Source organism: Molossus molossus, unplaced genomic scaffold, assembly GCF_014108415.1.
Source record: "Molossus molossus isolate mMolMol1 unplaced genomic scaffold, mMolMol1.p scaffold_m16_p_7, whole genome shotgun sequence".
NCBI lineage: Eukaryota > Metazoa > Chordata > Mammalia > Chiroptera > Molossidae > Molossus > Molossus molossus.
In genome coordinates, this window is record NW_023425401.1 from 51,644,568 (window position 1) to 51,662,155 (window position 17,588).

At 36.2% G+C, this 17,588-nt stretch overlaps 1 protein-coding gene across 1 annotated transcript in view; it reads right to left on the reverse strand.

Moving 5' to 3' along the window:
• Positions 1 to 17,588, reverse strand: part of SEMA3D (semaphorin 3D) — a 155,337-nt gene that overhangs the window by 49,331 nt on the left and 88,418 nt on the right. The window contains exon 8 of the mRNA XM_036247468.1: positions 1,410 to 1,524. Coding sequence (XP_036103361.1) covers positions 1,410 to 1,524 — 115 coding nt within the window. The remainder of the gene's footprint in view (positions 1 to 1,409; positions 1,525 to 17,588) is intronic.

Genomic DNA, 17,588 nt, shown 5'->3' on the forward strand with positions numbered 1-17,588 from the left:
TTTTTGAGTTTACATGTTTGCTTTTTTCTTCAATAATACAATATTTCTGAGACTTGAAACAGTATATAAAATGAAGATAACAGTGAAAGTCAATACATTACTACATAAGAAATTAGGGTAAAAGACTGGTTTTCCTATGAACTATGTGACATGGAGTTGGACATTTAACCTCTTAGGTGTGTACTTCAATCACTTATAAATGGAATGGTTTTCTTGATAATCTCCATGACTATTTCCAATAGGAGTTGATGATTTCACATTGAATATAAATTAAACACAGGTTTTGTGTTTTTTTGCTGTTCATCTTCACCTTAGGATATTTTTCCATTGATTTTTAGATCAAGTGGAAGGGAGGAAGAAAGAGAGAGAGAAACATAATGTGAGAGAGACACATTGATTGGTGGCCTCCCACATGACCCCGACTGGGGTCGGGGATCAAACCTGCAACCCAGGTATGTGCTCTCAAGCAGGAATAGAACCCACAGCACTTTAGTCCGAAGGCCGACATTCTAACTGCTAAGCCAAACCCACCAGAGCAAACATAGGTAATTTTATTCCCCAGTGTAAAAAATGTTCTTAATTTTGTCAACTTAGTAGTAATTCAATTACCTATTTGGTTAAAGTATAAAAATAGCTGCACAAATTAATTATTTGTATGGTATTACTTGTGTAATTACTTGTGCAGCATTAACACAAGTATGTTTAATAATATTTTTAAAAGATTATTTAATATGTGAGCATACTTACAGTAAACATTAAAGATCATCCATGAATACTGAATATATACTTTAATACTGTAAAATACAATCCTGACAAAATCATCAATGATGCAACCATTTTTACATTGCCAACAAAGACAAGTTCAAGAAGACAAAAGCTAATAATGCTAACTTGAAACTGAAATTTTTCCTTCTTGAATTAGTTTTGAGAGGACAGAAGGTGGGGAATGAAAGACAGAATCTGTCCAGTGCTTCTCTGAGTGTTTATTTTTACTGACAAGTTGGAGGGACAGAGTTGGCCCAATCTCCCATGCTCTCCAGGAGAGGGCGTCCACAGGACAAGGAACACAATGCCTTGCTACCTACATCCAGACAGTGGCTCCTTCCAATGTGAAAGCCTGCATGGGAAATGAATGGGCATGGTAGTCCCAGAGCTAGTATCTTTCCGTCTCTTGCTGTAGTTTTGTTTCCCTCTTAACATTGAGGGCCCTTACAAAAAGAATTGCTTCCTTGCAGACCTAGAGCACTTCCGTATTCTTCATGTGTGCAAATTCAGTAAGAACCATTCTGGCAAGTTGTACTGGGCTATATAATCAGGCATTTGGGGCTAAAATAAAATGAGTGCTGACTTAATTAGGCAATAAGACTTTTATTTTTATTTTTTTTAAGAAAAATGAACACGTGACTTACGAAGTTCATCAAAATGAGTATCTGCCCCATCATTTCCAGGAATTGAGCAAATCAATCTGGCCTTAAGAAAAGTCGTCCATTTGTTTATCAGGCTGCGCTGTCCTCCTACGTCATTCTGAAAAAAAGTGAATAAAGGTACAGATTTACCATCATGATTCCATCACCAATGGAAACCGGTGGCAATTACAGGCGGTGTCTTATTAATGCCATTGCTTACAAAGAGAGCCTACATATTTCAGTCTTTGAACTTTGAAATGAGGGGAAAGACAGTTTTGTCCCTCAACATTAAACACTTTTCTCGTGGCTAAATGAATGCAGTGTGAGCAGCCTACCTCTACTGAATGAGCAGATGCATGTAAGGTTGCAAGGAAATAAGGCAGGCTTAGAATCAACTCCCATCTTTGCCCATTCTTGCTCAATGACCTACAAAAAGCTATTTACTTCTCTAAGTCTCTGTTTTCTCATAGATAAAATATAATTAATGCTTTGAAATGTGGCTATTTTGATGACTAAATGAAAAAAAATGTGTGAAGTGTTTAAGTATATTAAACTTGCATAAATGCTAGCTAGCACTGACTTGTATATTATGTATATGATTTAGGTCAATATTTGCATCCTTAAAAATATGCCTTGGTATAGACTTAAAAGTAATATTTTCTAAATTTACTGGCCTACTAATTAAACTCCAAGGCAATATAAACATACATAATAACATACATATAAAAGCAATCCTGTTTTTCTGTATTTTATTTTATTCTCAAATATTTCATTAAAAATGTTTTTCAGATATGTAGGAAAACATAAGCATTTAAACGGAATGCACAGGTTTATGTGTGTTACATGCCATTAAGTCAACTCCAGCTCCTGGTGGCCCTATGAATGAGTGATGTCCACAAAGCCCTGTCCTCAGCCCTGCTCAGCTCCAGTAGACTTGTGCCTGTGACTTCTTTTATAAAGTCAATCCATCTCAGATTTGGTCTTCCTCTTTTCCTGCTCCTTCTATTTCCCCCTGTATTATTGTCTTTGCCAAAGAACCCTGCCTTCTCACGATGAGCCCAAAGTGGAACAATGTTCCAGGACCACTTGTTTGTCTTTCTGGTAGTTCAGTCCATCTGTAGAGCTCTCCTCCAAAACCATATTTCAAATAAATTATTTTTTCCTATGAGCCTTCTTTGTCCAGCCTTTGCATTCATACATAGTAACTGGAAATACACGGATGTGGATGATCTTGGCCTTGGTCTCTAATGACTATCTTTTTTTCTTGATGGTTCTTCAGAGTAAAGTCCAGTTTTTTTCTACATACAGATAAAACCAAAAGGGAGATAAAACAGACCCTTGTCTGAAACCTTTGCTTACAGGAAACTATTGTCGCTCTGCATTCTGTCCTGACAATGGCTTCCTGTCCATCGCACAGGTTACACACCAAGACGACCAAGTGCCCATTTCCTTCAGAGCAGCTCTTACATAGCATTTCATGATTCACACAGTCAAGGGCTTTACTGTAGTCTATAAAACAGAGGTTATCCCTCTGAAATTCTTTGGAGTACTTCAGTATCCAACAAATGCTTGCAACTAGATCTCAAGTGTCCCTTCCTTTTCTGAATCCAGCTTGAACATCTGGCATTTCTTGCTCCATATAAGGTAGAAGTCTTTGCTGCATCACCTTGAGGATCACTTTACTTGCACGGGAAATTAGAGCAATGGCCCTGGTTACTGCACACCTTGGCATCTCTTTTCTCGAAAATGAGGATATATATTGAACATTTTTAGTCTCTAAGCCACTGTTTTGTTTTCCGTACTTCTTGATATTTTCTTGTTAGGATTCTGACAATTCAGTCTCTGTGGCTTGAAATAATTTTATCAGTATCTATCTAACCCTGGTTATTTATTTCTTCACAATATTTTCAGGGCTGCTTTCACTTCTCTTTCTAAAATTACAGGTTCTTGCTCACAGGAATCTTCTGTAGAGGCATGTGACATCCTTTTGTCTCTTCTGTACAGCTTTTCAGTACAGTTTCCCTTTCTTTTCTCCTGGGCTGATAATGCACTTTCTCGTGGGCATTTAGCATTCCCAGTTTAGGCTTCATTTTCCTTTTCGTTTCTTGAATCTTCTGGTGGAAAGCTCTTATTTTGTTGTTGTTGTTGTTGTTGTTGTTGTTGCTGTTTTCTTCTATCTCCTTACACTGACTCCTGTAATAGTCTCTTTATCTCTGTGATAGTCATTGACAAACTCTGTTCAGAATTTTAAGCCGCCTTTTGTACTTTTCCCTCTTGGCTGTCATTAGTAATTTTCAGTATTTCTTCTGTCACCCCACTCAATGCAGTTACACTACTAGATAATTCACCAAAAATAGATATATAGTTCTTAATCTTTAATTTAATATGTCCGTATGAACACTAAATTCATATGATTTTTTTGTTTGACTCAACTAGACCTGTTACATTTACAATAAATGAGACTCTTTCATGATATAACTATATTAAGTACTTAATTTTGATTTCCAAAAATTACTTTTAGGCCACTATTTCCATTAATGTACTTATTTTTAAATATAAATGCTATAAAAGGTTTTAGCCTTCATGTAATCTGATCTGTGAAGTTAATAAGAAGTTCATTTGCAAATTTTAAGCCTGAATATTTAGGAATGGCCTTCCCAGTGCTCCTTTTATCTCTGAAAGTTAAATTATATTGAGAAACGCATCTAAATGACTACTTCAAACAGAAGAATTGAAAGTCTATAAACAGTTGCTATTCTTGAAGAAAGGAAGAGGAGGAGGGAGGGATCCCTTTCGGAGTTAACATGGAAATATGGACATCCAATTTTTAAGTTGACATTATAATAGTAACAGAGCAAATCTCAGATCCCTCTTATATGAGGGAAGAGCTAAGAAGGTAATTAAGTTCCTCAAGACCAGAGACCCTAGCCATCTTTGTGGCTTTAGCACCTGATACCAAGGATGTGCCATGACACCAGAGTGAATCATGTTTTACATCCCTCTCTGCAAAACAATGGAATTATTTTAGTAATAGCTCTGTATAATTATTACTTAATAATTATGTTTTATAGAATTCTTCTTTAGGGTTACAACAAATAATTTTAAAAGAATAATTTTGAAATATAAAGACCTCCAAATTAAATATTTTATGAACTAAAATTTGCAGTTAACAGATAAGATATCATACCTCACAGTTTCATTTTTAAATTTTAAATGGTTCTGGTCTGACCAGTGTGGCTCAGTGGCTGAGCATCGATCCATGCATCAAGAGGTTGGTGGTTCAATTCCTGGTCAGGACACATGCTCAGATTATGGGCCAAATCCCCACTGGGGGACATGCAGGAGGCAGCCAATTGATGTTCTCTCTCCTCGATGTTTCTATCTCTCTCTCCCTCTCCCTTTTTCTCTCTCTAAAAACAAAAAAAAAATCAATATAGAAAAAAAAATTTAAATTTCAAATGGTTCCAAGTCATTGTGAATGTACTCTTTGAACATGTGTGTAGCTGGGTTCAGGTGTGTTAGAGGCTAACTATACACACATGTGTACATGTACATAATAGAAACACCATGGTAACCACAGCAATTATTTAGATCTTGGACAAACAAAACCCTTTTCTGGCAGTTGTATTTTGGCACTGCTACTGTGTACAATTGTTGACACATGGTGGTAATAAAAAGAAAATACAGCATCTTGTTGATTTTGTAATAATTTTTAACTCTCACTAGAAAATGTACTTCCTTATTTTTTTTATCCAACATGTACTCCAGATACATCACTGACACCCTGCTTGCCAAGTGTTTAATACATGTTTAATACTTAGTGACTGACTAAAAACACAAGATAAAATTGTAAAATCTTTATAAAAGTGTAGAGAAAACTATAGATAAATGCCAAAGAATTTGAATCTCCTCTGAATTTTCTTTTTAGTAGAAAACTTAGAACAGGCTTCATTGACGAGTTAGATTTAATACTGTCTTTAAAATGATAGGTAGGTTCAGACACGCAGAGATCAGTTCAGGAGACAGTCTAAGCGCTGGCAACTAGGGGGAAAGACAATAGGTGGAATAATGCAGAACATAACTGGGAAAATTTAGTTTAGATGAAGAATGGGATACATTGAAATAATGGAAGAAAATGTCATAACAGTAAATTGGGGTAAGATCAAGGAAGGTTTTATATCAGGCAAAGCATCCTGTATGTTATTTAGTATACAATGAATAGTTATTAAAAGATTTGGTAATTAGCAAAGAAATGAAGTAAGAGTTTTCTTTTAAGAAAGTAAATTCATAATATACTTTATATAATAACCTTCCAGAAACATGTGTATAATTACTCTTAAAATTATATTTTGTATATGGTGCTTCTATTATCATGCATATAATATTTTATATTATATATAAAAATAACCTGTGTCAGCTAGCTTTAGATGATGTCATATGTTTGCAGAAGGCAGCTGTATCTAGATATGATTTTTTTGTTAATGCTAATATCCTCAGATCATTTAATAAACATAAATCCAAATGTTAATATAAATGAGGAAATATTAATGCTTCTTCCTAATGTAATTATGAATCTTATGTAATGTATAACAAGCAGCATTCCAGCGAGAAAATATGTTATCTGGAATTATTCAAAAAGAATGATATTTTTAAATGAACTTAAAAAAACATGGTTATCTCATCTTTTACATGACCCTTGATTTATAGCATTTTAAATTCATACACCGAGCTTTTATGTATTTTTTTAGCAGAGCCCTAGGTGTACTAAGCCGAACTTGGTTAAAACCTTTCTATTTTAATGTATTCTTCTTACATACTAAGATATTTATTAAATTTTCATTGCCTAACTGTATATTTTGAGAGAGTCAGCAATAAGTACCAAAAATAGTATTGATTCAATATATATAAAGAAATATATCAACTATCATGAATACAATGCCAGAAACTATGCTTGGTTTATTGCTTTACCTCTAGCACAGAGTAATTGCTCAAATTATTTTGCTACACGAGTAAATACAGATTGACTATTTGCTTGACGGCATTCCTCTAAAAGGTGTACATGTCACTACTTCATCATAAAAAGGAGCAGTCACATTCTCCTTTTAACATTTTATTATATAAAAGTGACAATAAAAGTTCATTTTCAAACACTTTCCCTCTTTCTAATTGTGATTATCATCCATATTTAAGACAAACCATAAAAAATTCTATTTAACTAGCAGAAAAAGGATTTATACCATACTTGCATATTTTTCAACCTGACAAATGGCAATTGCAAGCCTTTGAACAAAAGAATCTTCAAATACCCCCGCCTAGCCATCTAGCAGCATGCCCTGGCCCCTCAGGAATAAAAAGATTTTTAAAAATCCAGGTCAAAGATGAAAGCCACCTGCTGTCAGCAAGGAAACAAGTATAGTTTCTGGGATAATAGCTCTCAGCAATGGATTATAAGCATTTAATGACTGGATAGTAACTCTTACAGACATCCAGAAGCATGACCTGGATGGCAAAGTTCAATTCTCAAGGAGTTGTATTTCTCCTGCAGGGAAGTGTCAGTTGGCTGACTTTGTTGACCAGCTCACAGTCGCTGGATTTGTTTGCAAATCCGCACAATCCCCCCTGAGAACTTTAAGCCCAGAAGAGGTCTGAAAGGGAGGTAACCACTTTTGTATTGACGTGTCACCTCCTTGGTTATTTTTGTGAAGTTCTAAAGAACACAACCTCTCACTAACACAATAGATTTATTATTGAGATGTCAGAATCAGCAGCTTTTAGTCACCCTTCACTCCTGTGTGTCTCCGCTCTATTTATCACAGCTTCTTTGTGGTCCGATTGCCAGGAGCCTTGACATCTTCTACACAGAGATGCAGATGAAAGTAACAGAGAAATTAAATGTAAACAAGCCTGACCACATGAGTTCAGTCTGGGTGGTGAGTGCAGAGGGTCCCTGTTTTCTTATTCCCTATAGCTTTTTATATGTTTGCAATATATATTTTTTAAAATTTTAAAGTGATTAATATAAAAGAGAACAAATTAAAAATTAAACAAAATGCAATCTACAATCTTTCAGCAACTCTGAAATATAGTATTTCTGAGTCATTTGAATAGGTGACAGCTACATGTTATGAAATGCTACGATCATCTAACACAGTAACTACTAATGGGTAGATCAGTCTAGTGAGGCAGGTTACTGGTGATCCATTTTCCTTCCACTGTCCCAGAAATTTCACATCCCTATAAATCTTACATAGACACATAGAGTAGCTACAAGCTGTCACACATGAACTTTTATTAAGTGTGTCTTTTGACCTTTGGGTCACAATGCTGGGTTCATCTGGTAAACATGATTTTATCTATGTGTAACATCCCCTTCGAGGATCTCTCAGCACTTTATAAATATTGTCATTTTCACCTGCATATTGGGAAACAGAAGCTCGTGGAAAATATAATGATTGACTATCAGCTCTTATGCTCTGAAATCCTGAAGATTTTATAAATCAGTGAAATCTCCAAGACATTCGTGAACCTGTTATATTCTATTAAAATACAGATGTGCATTTAGAAATTTGTAATCATACTGATGAGTTTAAATTCAAGGACACCAGGCTTTTCTGATCAATAAATATTGGAGAATGACATACTGTAAGCAATTAAAAAAAAAAGTGGTTTGATGCTGGAGTCAGAGGTTATACATTCTCCTTTGCTTAAAATGTCGTTATTCTGCCGAATGCCTCTCTTCTGCCTCTGTGCAGAAATGCCTGAAACACTTTGAAAACCATACTCTAAGCATCTTTTGTGCACCCCTCCCCAGTACACCCCATTAACAACATTTCATTTCACAGATTTTAACTCGAACTAACCCTGCCCACCTTCTTTTGAAGTGTAATCTAAATACTAGAGTAATCTAAGTCAATACAATTATGTTTCCGTAACTGAAGCTGTCACACTGAGGTAAACACACACAGTTGACCCTTTTTACAAATTCAACAAATATGATTAAGGCAACTTAATACTCTTGAGTTTTTAAGGTAATACCTGTTATATATCAATGTATCATTCATATTTTTATCTAATATACCATTTATAAAAACAGCTGTCCCTGGCAGGTTTTAAATAGTCTTGTGTTGAGAGATGCCTTCAAATCGCCTAAAGACCCATTTGCACCAGGAAATACCACAGATATGATCACAGTGACTGACATTTTAGGGCAATTGTCCAATCTACTTTTCTCTGTGCTGCTTCAGACTTCACTGAGTTATTTCTAGGGATAGATTTATTTATTTATTTTTATTTTTTTAAATTTATTTTTATCGTTGAGAGTATTACAGATGTCCCTCAATTTCCTATTTGTCCCCCTCCACCCAGCTCTGGCCTGACCCCAGTCTTTCACTGCACTATTGCCTATGTCCATGGCTATGTATATACACACATATAAATCCTTTGGCTAATCTCGTCCCTCACCCTCCTTCCCTCTAAAATCTGTCAGTCTGTTCCATGCTTCCGTGTCTTTGGACCTATTTGTTCATCAACTTATTTTGTTCATTAGATTCCACATATAAGTGAAACAATGTGATATTTATGTTTCTCTGACTGGCTTATTTTCTTAGAACAATAATCTCCAGCTCTAGCTATGCTGTCTCAAAGGATAGGAGATTCTTCTTCTTTACAGCTGCATAGTATTCAATTGTGTAAATGGACCGCAGCTTTTCTCCATTCATCTACTGATGGGCATTTGGGTTGATTCCAGATCTTAGCTATTATAAATAACACTGCTATGAACATAGGGGTGCATATATTCTTTCTGATTAGTGTTTTGGTATTCTTAGGATATAGTCCCAGGAGTGGGACTGTTGGGTTTAACTGCAGTTCCATTTTTAATTTTTTCAGGAAACTCCATACTGTTTTCCATAGTGGCTGCACCAGTCTGCATTCCCACCAGCAGTGTACTGGGGTTGCCTTTTCCTCACATCCTCGAGAGCACCTGCTGATTTATTGGTGGGGGGTATTCTGGCAGGTGTGAGATGATGCCTGATTGCAGTTTTAATTTGCATCTCTCTGATGACTGGTGACATTGAATATTTTTTTCATATGTCCCTTGGCCATTTGTATGTCCTTTTTGGAGAAATGTCTATTCAGGTTCTTTGCCCATTTTTAAATGGGATTTCTTATCTTCCTTTTGTTGAGTTGTATGAGGTCTTTATATAATTTGGAAATTAATCTCTTATCAGATATATCATTGGGGAATATAGATATTAAAATTTTTGTAATCTTAATAAGAATGGTCCATGTGGGTATGTATATGTAAATAATAATAATAAAAATAATCCAAACTCAGGATGGCCTATTTAGAAGCTTAAATTATGATCATGGTATGAAAGAAACTGTAAGTAAAACTTGAAATACAATCTCAAAAGCCTCATTAGAAAGGCATTCCATTTACTCTATTAAAGTAGATTGTTATATTGAGAAGAAGAGCTTAAACGAAGATATTTTAATACATTAAATGAACTAATAAAAGGTAGTGGATTCTACTCACTGAGTCAGATCAGAGCACTAGGCTGCATTTTTCTTTTCAGCCTATGAGTCTTCTTTTGCAATATGCTATAACTGTGTCATATAACTGTTTCATTGAGATACCAAAACAAAAAAAATTCTGACCACTATATCAGAGCAAAAAAGAAAATAAAGAGTCTTCTACTTCATCTTCTAATAACCTTGAAATATCTTAACAGGAGAAGAAACACAATTATACAATCTCAAACATCTCAGAAAGGAGAGAAGAAAAAGCACCCCAAAAAACTTGTATGGCAGATATTGAACACAGTGGTTTTAAAAGCGATCAAGTCTGTGGAGGCTCTCAAGGCAAAATAAAAATTTTCCCTTAAAAAAGAACTCCAGTGTTTAGAGATGACTGTTTTTGATTTGCCATTGGAGAGTCGAAATGGAGAACATGTTTTTCTAACTACTTCAAAAACTTGTAAAAATTAGAAATGCAAGCCTTGGGTAACATACAATGTTAAAAAATTCAGTTTCTAAGATTTAGCAGATTAAAATGAGGTAAATCTAGGCATATTAGACAGTCTTTTTCAGGTAGGATCAGAGTTCATTAAATTAAAAATAAAAAGCTACAGCCAGCCCTATAAACCCTCGCCTGGAATTTCTGACAGGAAAACAGATGGTAGTGGACCAAAAGCACATCTGTAACTCGTGGGCTCTAAATCTCTCATTTAGGTTGTAAGCGACATGCTGAAAGTAAGCAAAAAACCTTAACCTGCGGAGATCAATAAATACGGAAAGTGTCATCAGCCTAAAAACACAAATCTTCAAAGGCAGTAATTGTCCAAATAGGACCATATATCAAAATAGACAATGCTAGTGGAATCGAGGCAAAGGGCTATTAATTAGCCCCCCAGGCAAGTTCTGTGAAAAGGCCATCCAAACCGAATTCCTGGCATGGACAAAGGAAATACAGCAGAACAGAAGAGAGAACTGGCATAGCCTACAGCTGGAATCCGGAGTGGGCTAGCATAGTAAGCTAATGGACAATGCTTCCAAAAATGAGTAGAATCCAAAAATAATGCAAAACAGCCTCCAGGCAGAAAGTTGTAAGCAAGCCTCACTGAAGTGACTGGAATTTCCACACATTAACTTACAGGGTGGCTCTTCAAGGGACACACACACACAGCAATGAACATCACAGAGACAGAAATAATAGTATCTGAAAGGACTAACTTGCAAAGTAAATGGACACAATTTCTTTCAGAGGGTTTATTTCATGCTGTTTCACCTGTTGATTCAGTCAGCATTTATTACCTTACCAAGAAGATCTGTGTAATTGACCGCTGAGGGGAGCATTCCAGGGTGTAAGGTGCACCATTTAGTGCTTGAAAACATCAGCTGTTCTCCAGAATCAAAGAGTCTGGCAAGGACTCATTCTAGGCTAAGCTCCTTATTTTAAATATGAAAATACTGAGAAGGTAGTTTGACTGCAAAGTATTGACACAACTGAAAAATAATCATTAGTAAATGTGTTCTGTTATGTTCAATGACAAGCATATTGAATTTGAAAGAGATTCTTTGAATGAAGGTACTTTTCTCTTGAGGTTGTTATTGTCATAGCATTATGAAATTATCTTCTAAGTCAGTTTCTTTACTTTTTTTTTTTTACATGTATCTTCAGGCAGAGTGGGAGAGGAGGGAGGGAGGGAGGGAGGGAGAGAGAGAGAGAGAGAGAGAGAGAGAGACATTGATATCAGAGAGACACATTGACTGGTTGCCACCTGCATGACTCCAACTGGGGTCGGGGACAAACCACCACCGAGGTATGTGCCCTTGGTGGTAATTGTACCCGGGACTCTGGTCTGCAAGCTGATGCTCTAACTGTTGAGCAAAACCAGCCAGGGCAGTTTCTTTACTATTTAGCATCTCTTCCTGTCTGCACCTTTTGTCCAAAATTTGCATTGTTCAAATTGTTAATAAAATTTCACCAGGTATGTCTCCAAATTTTTTTGACTACTTCCAGAAATAAGATCCAAATATCACTAAAACTGAGGGCAAAATAATTACAGTAACTTCAACCTTTAAAACAAATAAAACATCAGCTCTTTCCAATTACCTTTGGTAACTAACCTGTCTCCAACTTCTCAATACACATATACTACCACACTTCCACTACTAAGCACAGGTCATTGACCGGCTCCAAACGTGCACGTGTGTGTAAGTGTGTGCATGATTTTTGACATTTAACTCACCATGGTATGACTTGTAAATAACATATTTATAAATCAGTCTCAGATTGTTAATTGCTAGAAAACAAAAATCTACATGACCCTGTTAAGAATATGGAAGAGATCGGTATCCTCATTTTCTAGGTTAAGAAATTGAGTTAGAAAGAAATAGAGCAGAGATATAAACGTACATCTGATTTCAAGTTGAATATTCGTTTCATTCAGGCGAAAGTTACCATCCTTACTGCCAAATCTCACACTGGGTATTTAATCATGATCTTGTCTGATTTCCTTTCAGTGTGGAACATTACAGACAACTGCTTTTTTCTTGAAAGAGTTTTTTTTTTTCTTTGACTTCTAACAATATTTGTGCCCAGTTCTCCGACTAGGTGTCAAACTATTTCTTCTCAATTGTCTTTGTAGACATTTTCCTCTTCTCTTTCTTAAATGCCATTGTCAAGCAGGTTCTGTCCTTTCTCTTTGATCTTGCACTACAAATTTTCTTGGGCAATTTCAGACACTTTAATGATTTCAAGAACCATCACTATACTGGTAATTTCTAAATTCATGAGTCTGTATACTACTGATCCTCCAGTTATTTTTCAGCTGGATACTATCATATCCCAGAGCTACACCGAGTTCTACATGTCCAACTATAAAAGCTATGCCCACAAAATTTTTGGTGTCTCTTGTCCCTAATATCAGAAGGCATCTCTTTGCACATTTTCCTAATCTCTGCCTTATTTTCTGGAAACCACAATCACTAAGAATATAGGAATCTTTGTCTACAAGGCAAGTATCTAAGTCTCTGGGATAGGAGTAAAAGAGAATGAAAATGTCCCTAATAGGACAGGAACTTGTTGCAGATTTGCATATACATGGTGAAGTCAGTATCTGCAGTGTCAGCCAGTACAATGCATTAACAAGAAAGAAGGCTTCTGAAGACTGTTGAGATATTATGTATGTTTTAAAGAGAAAACAGTCACTATTGTGATAATTTTCCATGTACTCACTGTAGTCCAGTCACAGTGAACCTCAGGTGAGGATAAAAAAAAGAAAAGTCACATATGCATAACCAATGGACACAGACAATAACGTGGTGCAGGCAGGAGGTAGGGTGGAGTGGGGAAGAGGGGTCATAGGGGGAAAAAGTGGGGAACAACTGTAATACTTTCAACAATAAATACATTTTTTTAAATGTCACTCTTTCAGAGATTTCTTCCATAACCTTTCTAAAGCCCACTCATTTTTCCTAATTGTACCCTATGATTTTTTTCATTATTGCATTTATCACACTTTCCAATTACATATTAACCTTTATGTTTCCTTGTTTAATGCATATATTACCTAATAAGTTGTATTACCTAATAAGCTCAGTGAGTTCAAGTATAAAGTTTTTTTTCAAAATTTTATATAAAACTACTGCTTAGCATAGTGTTATACACAGGGTCAATTGTCAACAAATGTGTAAAGGAAATGAATGCTGTGGTAGTCTGCATTCATATTGCAGCCACTAGCCAGATGAATCTGTTTAAATTAAAATTAAACAACATTAAAATTCACTTCCTTAGTCATACTAGTCATATGTCAACACGAACGGCCACATGGCTTCTGTATTGGAGAGTACAGATACAGAACATCCCCATTACCACAGAAAGTTCTATTGAACAGCATTAATCCACAATAAACAATATAAGAGTGGTGATAAATTAAAGACCTTTTAGACATCTACACGTAGATTCTATCTGAGAACTATCTCGAACTTATCCATCTATCTGCATTCCTACTATCTTTAGGAAACCACCTAACATGTCTCCCAGGCACAAATATTTCTCAACCCAGATGCATTCCTCAAATCATTTTTAAATATATATTACCTATCAAGTCACTTCTCTGCTGAACACATTTATAACTTCTTATTGCCTGCAGCACAGAATTTAAACACCTTAACAGAGAAACAAAACTAATCTTCCACTTACTACCCCAATCTCAAATGACATTGCTCCCCATAAATTTTTCACTGTTCTGGAAACAATATATACTCTTTGACAGTGCTGCCTAAAATACCTACTGCCTGCCCCTACATTACCCAATTTTTAGCTTTACTGAATGCATGTAGAGTTCTCAGCTCTGACCTCTATCAGATTATATTGGGATTATCTTTTTATATCTCTATTACCCTCACTGTACTAGGATGTTTTTTTAAAAAAGGAACAATAGCTTGCTTATTTCCCATAGCCTAGTGTACTGTATTTTGCATAAAACTTATATTTTATTTTTGTTGTTGAAATAATAAAATAGTGAATAAATGGGATAATGAAATTTAAAAATGATCCCCTTATTCTGTAAATAATTCTTTAGTCATTCTTGTGTAATTTCCATCTACTTCCAAAACCCCCTCCGCATCAATCACTATATATTACTCAGTTAGAAAAGAAAATGTTTGACAAGTCAATAAAATAACTTTTACTTTAGTTTAGGAGCTGAAGAGGTAATGAGCTCTTAAATTGTCAATAGTTTTTCATCAGGCTGAAATTATCAATTAAAAATTAAAACAAACATCAATTATAAAAAAACCAACAAAACCTGAATATTTCCAAATAAGTAGGTTCTATGGAAAAATTCCAGTGCAAAAATAATATAAAGGATTCCCATGTTAGTGAAAAGCTTTGTAAACTCACTAAAGTATATAGTTAATGGTTAGTTCTCTATAACATGATCTCTTTCTTCTTAAATCTTTGCTTATATCTATCAAACTCAATTTTATTTCATAGCAGAGATGCATTCTGTTATTATTTGCTGAAAATAGAAAAACAATCTTAAAACAATTCAATAGGGTTAAAAATAAGAAAAGAAATATCAGAGAGGAAAATATTCCAAATAATGAGAATAATATATTTATGTAAAAAAAAATATGTAACAGCAACAATGCTGATGCTGAGTAGCTGTTTGTTAATTAAACTTTTTGTTTTTTGCAGGACATAATATTAAAAAAATTTTTAAATCTTTTTAGTGAAATTTCCATTTAGAGATTCCACTTTGCCACATGTTAATGCTAAATTATTAATAAAGTTAAGGACAAGGACAGGGTGTGCTGCAATTTAGAAATTACAACAAAAGCATTTAGAACCAAATATTGCAAATATTTGACCAATATGTGAAATGGGAAATTCGAAAGATGGTGTTCACTTAAAGTAGTGATTGAGTAGAGATACACTAACGTGAGAACCTCTATTGTATCTTTTTAAAAAGAAAACTCATCCATCACATGTCCCTATTTGATTCACAATTTGTTAGCTTTTTATCCAAAAACAATAGCATGACAAAATCTTGCTGTGTGGCCTCAGAGGTTTTGTGGTGGGCAGACTCAAGTATTAGAATTCTCTCTGACTTTTCAGTTCTATAGGAGTTTGTTCATAATTTAAACAAAATATTGCATGGCTGACACTTAAAGTCTAGATTATATTTTTAACAGAAAATGCTATAAATGGGGCAACTAAATTTCTTTCTAATATATTTCTCCACCTCTATAATTAACTTTCAATATGTTGATTGTAGGATAAAAGCATTACTCAACATCATAAGTGAATCTCTATCAATTAATTGGATTAAACCTATTGGCAAGTAAATGTTGCACTGCTTTACAAAACACCGCTGTTAAACAAGTTCATCATAAACTGACTCTTGAAATATATTTAATTCACATATTTAACCCAGCTCACTTATACAAATGATGTCAATCAACAGCCCAGCCTTTCAGGGTCTGCACACTGCTGTTGTGTGGCATGCTTCAGTACACCAACACACTAGCAATGGCCATTTATCTCTAGGCAAGAGGCTTCAAGAGAAATTACTGTGAATTCCTAGACTGAAAGAATGAGGATGCTTTTTAGAGCTTCTGTCCCCTGGGGGTGAATGGATCAGTGGGAGATGCATTAGTGGCTAGGACACTAGGTAGGGAATCATCTCTGCTCGCAGGTTGGCCTCACTCAAAAGTCATGTTTTCATTAGCACTTTTAAGTGCAGTGATGGTTTGTATTATTGTCCCTGAAGTGTTCAAAAGCCTGCGGGCCCAGACTGAGACAAAAAGGTGATAGGCTCAGATGGAAGAAAATGAAAAGTTTGCATAAGGCCTAAGTAAGCTTCCCACTGAGAATATTTATTAACTGAATAGCTCTTCTTCTTAATAACCGAGTTTATACTGAGGGTATCTGTCTATTTAGGAAATTTATCTTGCCCTGGCCAGGAGCTTCAATTGTTTGGTGCTTTGTTCCATACACCAAAGAGTTGTGGGTTTGATTCCCGCTCAGGGCACATACCTGAGTTGTGAGTTCAATTCCCAATCAGGTGCATACAGGAGGCACATAGATGTTTCTCTCTCACATTGATGTTTTTCTCTCTCCCTTCCTCTCCCTCTAAAAATCAATAAAAGTGTGCCCTCATTTGAGGATTGAAAAGAAGAAAGAAAAAAAATGTTTACTTCAGTGAAGATAAATCCAACTAAAAGAATACTATACTAGAGGCAAGATGGCTGAAGCCTAAGGAAGTTCCGTCCACTTGCTCTACACATAGGGCCAGACTTGAGGTTAAACTGCAGAGCATTGAACTTGAAAAACCACCTGGAAAGAGTTGACTGGAAATACTGCAAGTGAAGAACGCGGAGAGGAGACAGAAGAATATGTGAAGTGGATGAGCAAACTTGCACAGCTGTGCAAAGTGGCTGGGAAGCCGTGGGAAGGTGTAACGGTGCAGCTCCTGCCCCCTGGGGGGGAATTCAGCCCCACTCAGAGATCCCCAAACCAGAGCAACAGAGAAGGGAAGGGGAGCCCATGTAGCATCAGATGGTGGGAACCAGAGGTGCTTCAGCCCACCAGGGGGACTCAGCACTATCCCAGGCTAATAGCCAGTGCATGGTTGCAGGGCGGGTCTGGAAAGCTCTCCTGATTGTGGGAGCCGGAGAGCCCACAAAGCGGAAAAGCACGCCTGAGGAAGGGCTTGGGCGAACTGCGCAGCATAGAATCTGAACGGGGGCGAACCAGAGTGCCTGGGGAAAGACGCATGTTCCTCCCCATCTCAAGAGGAGGCGCCTCTCCCCCATCCATGGAACAGCTCTGGAATGGAACTGCACCCCAACAGCAGGGCCTGGCAGTGCTAAGGATTCAGATGTATGGCCACAAAGCCTGGGCAGAAGCCCCTACCAGTGAGAGCTGGTTGGCTCTGCTGAAAGATTAAAGAGCTAAACAGGGCAGTTTTTTCCCCTTGTTTTTCTTATTTTCTATTCTCCCCTGCTTCAGGTGGTGACCGGGGGTGCCAGCAATCCAGGAAGAGCTGAGGCATTGGAAGGAGAAGTTACTGCTTGTTCCTCCTATAAGCTACAGGCACCACTCCCAACACAAATCTGTTTAAACCAGTGCTTCAATGGAAGGGAAAGCAGCCCAAAACAAATACATGTAAG